Below are 6,960 nucleotides of genomic sequence, written 5' to 3'. Positions count from 1 at the left end.
TGTCTGTCTTGTGTTTTCCAGGGGGAACTGGATCGTACCAGTATTAACTCTCTGTCTGTCTTGTGTTTTCCAGGGGGAACTGGATCGGAGAGGCACCCTATAAAGTAGGCGTCCCGTGCTCCGCCTGTCCCCCGAGCTACGGAGGCTCCTGTTCCAACAACATGTGCTTCCCAGCCCTCAACACAAACTATCTGCAGTGGTTCAAATAGAGTCCTTGTCCAGGCTGCGTCCCAAATCACAGCCTATTCTCTATGTAGCCCTATGGGCCCTGGTCAAATGTAGTACACTAGATAGGGAATAGGGTTCCATTTAGGATGGAGACTAACACCAAGCTAACATCACGACCCCCGACCCCAACACAGAGACTTTCCCCCCTGAAGGATTTGTACAACAGTCCTGAAAAAATGCTAATTTTTGTACATATGGGCTTATTTACGTTGGAAGGCAGCACATTTAAAAAAAAAAAAAAATTATGTGTACATAGAATGTATATTAATGTTGTTTTATTTGTTACTAGAACTTGTCTTTTTGTACGATTATCCTATGATGAATTGGATTGATTGATAGGAAGATAATTTATCTTGTGAACGATGTTTTAATAACAGATATGGTGCAGATACTGTTTCAGTATTATAGTATTATGGTTCGCCATTGGCCATGTACCTGTAGGAAGTGGATACTCATGGACACACCACCTCACAATGGTCCAATAGAAACAACTGGAGACACCTTGTCATTTTTTGGAGACAGGTTTATTGACACGGCAGCGATAGCAAAAAAAAAAAGATCGCTAACTAACTGTAAACAATTCTAGCTGGCTAGCTAATTATCTTGGCTAACTGTGGAGCAAAACAATTCACTTATTTACCATTGATTAGCTACCGTAAATATATTTGCTAGCAAATGCTACGCTGTCACCTAGCCTGCAAGGTGTCTCCAGCGATGTTTACTTTTTGACGTTTTATGACACCTCCACTTCGTAGTATGTATTTCAGAGGCATTTTGAAGTCTGAGGGAAAGACAAAGTAACACAGTGCTGGCTGCTAGTCTCAAATCAATCAAATGGTGCAAAACACACAGAGGACTATACAGCTCTCAATGGTGCTAAACACACAGAGGACTATACAGCTCTCAATGGTGCTAAACACACAGAGGACTATACAGCAAAAAGGATACCCTTCCAGAGAGATTCTTATCGGTTAGCTTGCAGTGTCTTAGAGCATGCGCATCTCTTTTTAAGGGACTCTGTCAGAACTGTATAAACGTGTCTTCTGTGTATTCCGCTTCCGAGAATGTACAAGAGTTGGCGCATATCCCTTCTGAAAAAACCTAGCGCCATTCGATAACTTTGCTCCTCGCATCAATTATTTGTGTCTGGCGTTGTTATCTAATATCGGAGCACGATTGTTTCAATCATAGTCAGCATGACGTGCCATATCCCAGAGTCTCTAATACTTTTCTCTGTGCAATGAGCTCTGGAACGCTCGCCGCTATTCGCTTGTGCGAGGTGAAACTCCATTCTATGTCTTGGCTATCTCTCGAGTCGGCAGAAACACTCCGAGCAATCTCTTGACACTCACCAAATACAAGGTGGCCGAGATTTGCAGGACTCTGACACTCGCAGATACATTGCATAACTCTGAGACACGGAGTTAGCCAGATCTAATGCTCTTTAGGTAATGTCTGAAAGAGAGAGATTTCATATGTCGGCATGATGGTTCGACTGCGCATACGCACAGTAGCTTCTTGAGACGTTCTGAGTACCTCTCTCTCAGATCTGCTTGGTCAGACTCATAGCTTTGCTGTGACAGTTACGACGTTGTAGTGCTAGATTCGCTTTTGACCGTGCGCGAATAGCGCTATGTGAATACCTATCAGAGTCTCTCTCTTCCTTTGCTACGCTGCTCTAGGGCCCACGGTGTTTCCGTGAGAGGTTGGTCTGATGTCTTTCGCGCGTGCGGACGTGCCGACGCCATATTCTGGTGTATTGGTAACACATACCTGACAGGTCGGCTCCTACAGGTGCCAATGATTTGTGGGTCTTACCTAAGAATCTGAAGCAACGCTGAGAACTGTCAGAGCGCCCAGGTGCTGAACAGAAATCTGTGGGCAAGATCTAAGGCTCGACTGTGCTCCTGTCAACGGCTCATACCCTTTGTTGTGGTGCTGAACGCACAGGCAGCCAGATCATCAAGCAAACAGTAGACATTCGATTGGGAGCTCTGTTCCAGGATTGGCTAACCGTTACGCGTCCTGTTTCTCGCTATACACCAAGGTCACTGTGGCTCTGTCATATCCTCACATGGGTCTCTCCTATCATTGCTATGGCAGAACGACGACACCCAATTGAATCCTTCTTTTCCGCCTTCTCGATAACCAACGCTGGCGCAATCGCGGCGCATCTCTGGCCATGTCTCGGCAGACCATATCAGTGTGGATGACGGCATACCATAAGCTGAACCTTGGCAGACGGAGCTGCCCTTCTCCGGGGAGACCTGCCGTTCATGACTCGCCAATACGGTTGACCCTCCATTGCGTCGCCCATCCTCGAAACAGAGTGCTAAGACCTTGGCGTGATCCTGGGAACAACACCCGTCGTTCTCTCCAACTAACATCAAGTGCGGTGACCCGTTCCTGTATGTTCATGCTCTACAACATCGCAGAGTAACGACCCTGCCTCACACAGGCAGCGGACGCAAGGTCCTAATCCCAAGGCACTTGTCAATCTCCCGTCGGATTAGCTGCATACGTCGCTGTTGGACTGGGCCCTGCCTGCCTGTGGCCTATAAACCCCTACAAATCATCCAGAACGCCGCAGCCCCGTCTGGTGTTCAGCCTTCCCAAGGTTCTCCTCACGTCACCGCCACTCCTTCCGCTCTCTCGCAGCGGCTTCCAGTTGAAGCTCGCAATGCCGCTACAAGACCATGGTTGGCTTGGCCTACGGAGCTGTGGAGGGGAACGCACCTCGACCGTTCAAGGCTCTGATCAGGCCTAACACCCTAACAAGTGCACTGCGTTGCATCCACCTCTGGCGCTGCATCGTCCTCCCTACCTCTGAGGAAGTAACAGTTTCCCGCTCAGGCCAGTCAAAACTGTTCGCGATGCTCTGGCACGCCAAGTGGAACAACTCCCTCACGACGGCCAGGTCAGCGGAGTCAATCACCACCGTTCCGGAGACACGCTGAAACCCCACTCCTTTTAAGGAATACCTAGGAAAGGATAAAGTAATCCTATCTAACCGCCCCCCCCCTTTACGAAGAGTTAGATGCACATGTAAAGTGGTTGTTTCACTGGATATGCATAAGGTGAAATGCACCACAATTTGTAAGTCGCTCTGGGAATAAGAGCGTCTGGCTAAATGACCTTATAAATGTAAATGTAATTGTTGGTCTTTAGAATCTCAGTTTGGTTGTTGTTGGACAAGTTTAGACTTTCCTCTCCTCTACTCATCGATCTCTTCTCATCTCTCATCTCTCTGCTCTCTCTCATCTCGCTTCTCTCTCTCTCTGTCTGTCTCTCTTTCTCTCTCTCTCTCTCGTCTCGTCCTCTCTCTGTTCGTCTCTCTCTTCTTCTCTCTCTCTCTCCTCTCGGCTTCTCTCTCGTCTCTCTCTCTTCTCTCTCTCTCTCTCATCTCTCTCGTCTCTCTCTCTCTCTCTCTCTTTTCTCTCTTCCTCTCTCTCTGTTGCTATATTTCTATATTGCTATATATATTTCCTAACACTGCTTTTAATGCTAGTCCCCGTACAGGGACTGATATGGGCGAGTCTCAATGACTGCTATACAGTGGGGCTGATATTATGCTAGTACCCATGGATTTGTGTGATACAGTACACTCTTGCAGCTGTCCCCATAGGAAGAAGCCTTTGAAGTAACTATTTTTGCCTTACACGTAGAAATTTTTGCTCCAGGGTTCTCCTATGGGGACAGCTGAGAACCCTTGTCTAGAGGGGTTTACAATGGCACTCACAAGGAGGGTTTCTCCGTAAATGGGGCGAACAATGAACCGAGAGAAACGCATAAAAAATGTCAGAGGGTGTCTACATGAAAAACCTCAAGAGGGTTCTCGCCCTATGGGGGGACACGCCGAAGAAACCATTTTCAGAGGGTTCTAACATGACACTCAAGAGGGTTTCTCCTATGGGGAACAGCCGAAGAAACATTTTCAGCAGGGTTCTACATGGAAACTTCAAGAGGTTATCCTAATGGGGACACGCCGAATGCACCCTTATTGAACCCTTTTTTAATGTACAGACTGGCATTTATACAGTGGGGTTGTTTGGGAGAGAAATTCATATCTCAATTTAGATTGAAAAATAAGATTCCTGAGCTATTTGCCAAAAGTCAAATAATTGTGGAGTGCGTTTTCTTGCCCAAAATGTTTTTTTAAATTTTATTAACCATTATTTCACCCAGGTAAGCTCGGTCTGAAAACACAGTCTCCATTTACGAACAACGACCTGGGGAATAGTTAACAGGGGAGAGATGGGGGATGAATGAAATACATAAATACTTACCATACCAACATGCACTATAAATACACTACTTACAACCAACCACACTACAAATTACCATACAACACACTAATATCAACCATAGCACAACTAGCACATAGCTACGACTACATTACCATAACAACCACACTACGTTACCAACCAACCACACTACATTACCATACCAACCACGTCTAGCGTCACCGATACCAAATCAGCACTACATTAACTAAACCACACTAGTATACGCAATATAACCACACGTAAATCACCATAACCAATCACACCTACATTAGCCATAGGACACGGACCACACTACAGTTACCAATACCAACCAACACTACGTTACATACCAACCACACTGAAACTTACCATATCCAACCACCTTAAATCACCCATACCAACCAACTAGGTTACCATAACCAACCACTCTAGCTTACCATTACCAACCACACACACATTACGCACACCAACGCACACAAACATTACCGATACCAACCACACTACATTACGCAATAAAACCACCTTAAATCACCATACCAACCACAGCTACGTTACCTATAGCGCAACCATACTACAGTTACCATACAGCCCACACCTACGCACACAACCACACTGAGTTAACCACACAACCACACTACGTGTAGCACTACCAACGCGACACCTACTTATGCCATAGCACACACTCCACTTACGATACCAGACCAAACAACGTACCTAATGACGCAGCAAGCACGCTAGAATACCAACCCTAAACACTACACATGAGCATGATCTTTAGTGAAAACAGTAGTGCAGGCAGACATAATCGCTTACATATTTTAAGTTTACAGTCATTTTGATAGCAATACAACAAAAACTCCTCTCAATGAAATACTTATGCGTATAAGAGAAGAGAATAACTTCAGTATGAAATGTAGTATAAGGATGATGATTAGTCAGAGGTGGTGAGGGTTTAATCTAATGATACTGACGGCTGGTAATGCTCTGAGCTAAAAAGAAACGACTGTTTTAAGGCACAGTGAAGATGTCTAGTTGACACAGTATGCCAACAGAAAATCAATCGCAAACGCGGCCCAAACAGATCGTAAGGACAGCGACCTGGGATGGCTTTAATGCTGTCGGTGGTTAGTAGCAGCATTTCAGCTGAACCTGACGTGGTTTAAACAAATGATAGAGAAATGATGGTAGAATATAGTGCTCTGTGTGTTTAGGCACCATTGGAGAGCTGTATAGTGCTCTGTGTGTTTACCAGCCATTGAGGAGCTGTAGTGTGCTCTGTGTGTTTAGGCACAATTGAGAGCTGTATAGTGCTCCCGTGTGTTTGAAGCAGCACATTGAGGACTGGTACAGTGTCTCTGGTGTGTTAGCACCATTGAGGACTGTACAGTGCTCTGTGTGTTATAGGCACCGGATTGAACAGATGTAATAGTGCTCCGTGTGTTTAGGCACCATTGAGAGCTGTATAGTGCTCTCTGTTGTGTTTTAGCACATTGAGGACTGTACAGTGCCTCTGTGTGTTAGCACAATTGGAGGACATGTACATGCAGTCTCTGTGTGGTTTAGCACCGATTGAGAGCTGTATTAGTGTCTCCGTGTGTTTCCCAGGCACCATTGAGAGTCTGTTTACAGTGCTAGCTGTGACTGTTTAAGCACCATTGAAGACTGGTATAGTGATCTGTGTGTTAGGCACGCAATTGAGGACTGTACAGTGCTCTGTGGTGTTCTTTAGCTACCATTGAGGACTGTATAGTGGGCTCCGGTGTGTTTAGCACCATTGAGAGCTGTATAGTGCCTCTGATGTGTTTAGCAACGGCATTGAGAGCTGTACTAGTGGCTCCGTGTGTTTAGGCAGCCATTGAGAGCTGTACAGTGCTCTGTGTGTTTAGCACGCATTGAGGCTGTAACGAGTGCTCTGTGATGTTTTAAGCAGCGCATTGAGGAACCTGTAGCAGTGCTTCTGTGTGTTTTAGCAGCGGCATTGAGAGGCTGTATAGTGCTCTGTTGTTTGAGCACGCATTTGAACAGACTGTAATACGTGGCTCTGTGGTGTTTAGAAGCACCATTGAAAGACTGTATGAGTGCTCTGTGTGTTTAGCAGGCCATTGAAGGACTGGTATAGTGCTCTGGTGGTTTAGCACCAATTGAGGACTGTAGAGTGCTCTGTGTGATTTAGCACCATTGTAAGACTGTAATAGTGCCTCCGTGGTTTGAAGACCATTGAGAGATGTATAGTGCTCTGTGTGTTTAGGCACCATTGAAGGACTGGTAGAGTGCTCTGTGTGGATTTAGGCACATTGAAAGAACTGTATGTGCCTGGGTGTGTGTTAAGGTTAGCAGCCATTGAAGAACTGTAGAGTGCTCTGTGTGGTTAGGGCACCGATTGAGGACTGTACAGTGGCTGCTGTGTGTTTAGGGGCACCATTTGGAGGACTGGTATAGTGCTCTGTTTGTTTAGACCGATTGAGAG

The 6,960-nt window shown here is 45.9% G+C and overlaps 1 protein-coding gene across 1 annotated transcript in view; it reads left to right on the top strand.

The window, feature by feature from the left end:
- Positions 1 to 637, top strand: part of LOC112078071 (peptidase inhibitor 15-A) — a gene marked incomplete at its 5' end in the record, with an annotated part of 3,228 nt that extends 2,591 nt beyond the window's left edge. The window contains one exon of the mRNA XM_024144419.2: positions 74 to 637. Within this exon, the coding sequence (XP_024000187.1) occupies positions 74 to 209 (136 nt within the window). The remainder of the gene's footprint in view (positions 1 to 73) is intronic.
- Positions 638 to 6,960: the final 6,323 nt, after the last annotated feature.

This window comes from Salvelinus sp. IW2-2015, unplaced genomic scaffold (assembly GCF_002910315.2).
Source record: "Salvelinus sp. IW2-2015 unplaced genomic scaffold, ASM291031v2 Un_scaffold5220, whole genome shotgun sequence".
Lineage (NCBI taxonomy): Eukaryota > Metazoa > Chordata > Actinopteri > Salmoniformes > Salmonidae > Salvelinus > Salvelinus sp. IW2-2015.
This window is presented reverse-complemented; position numbering and strand designations above follow the sequence as displayed.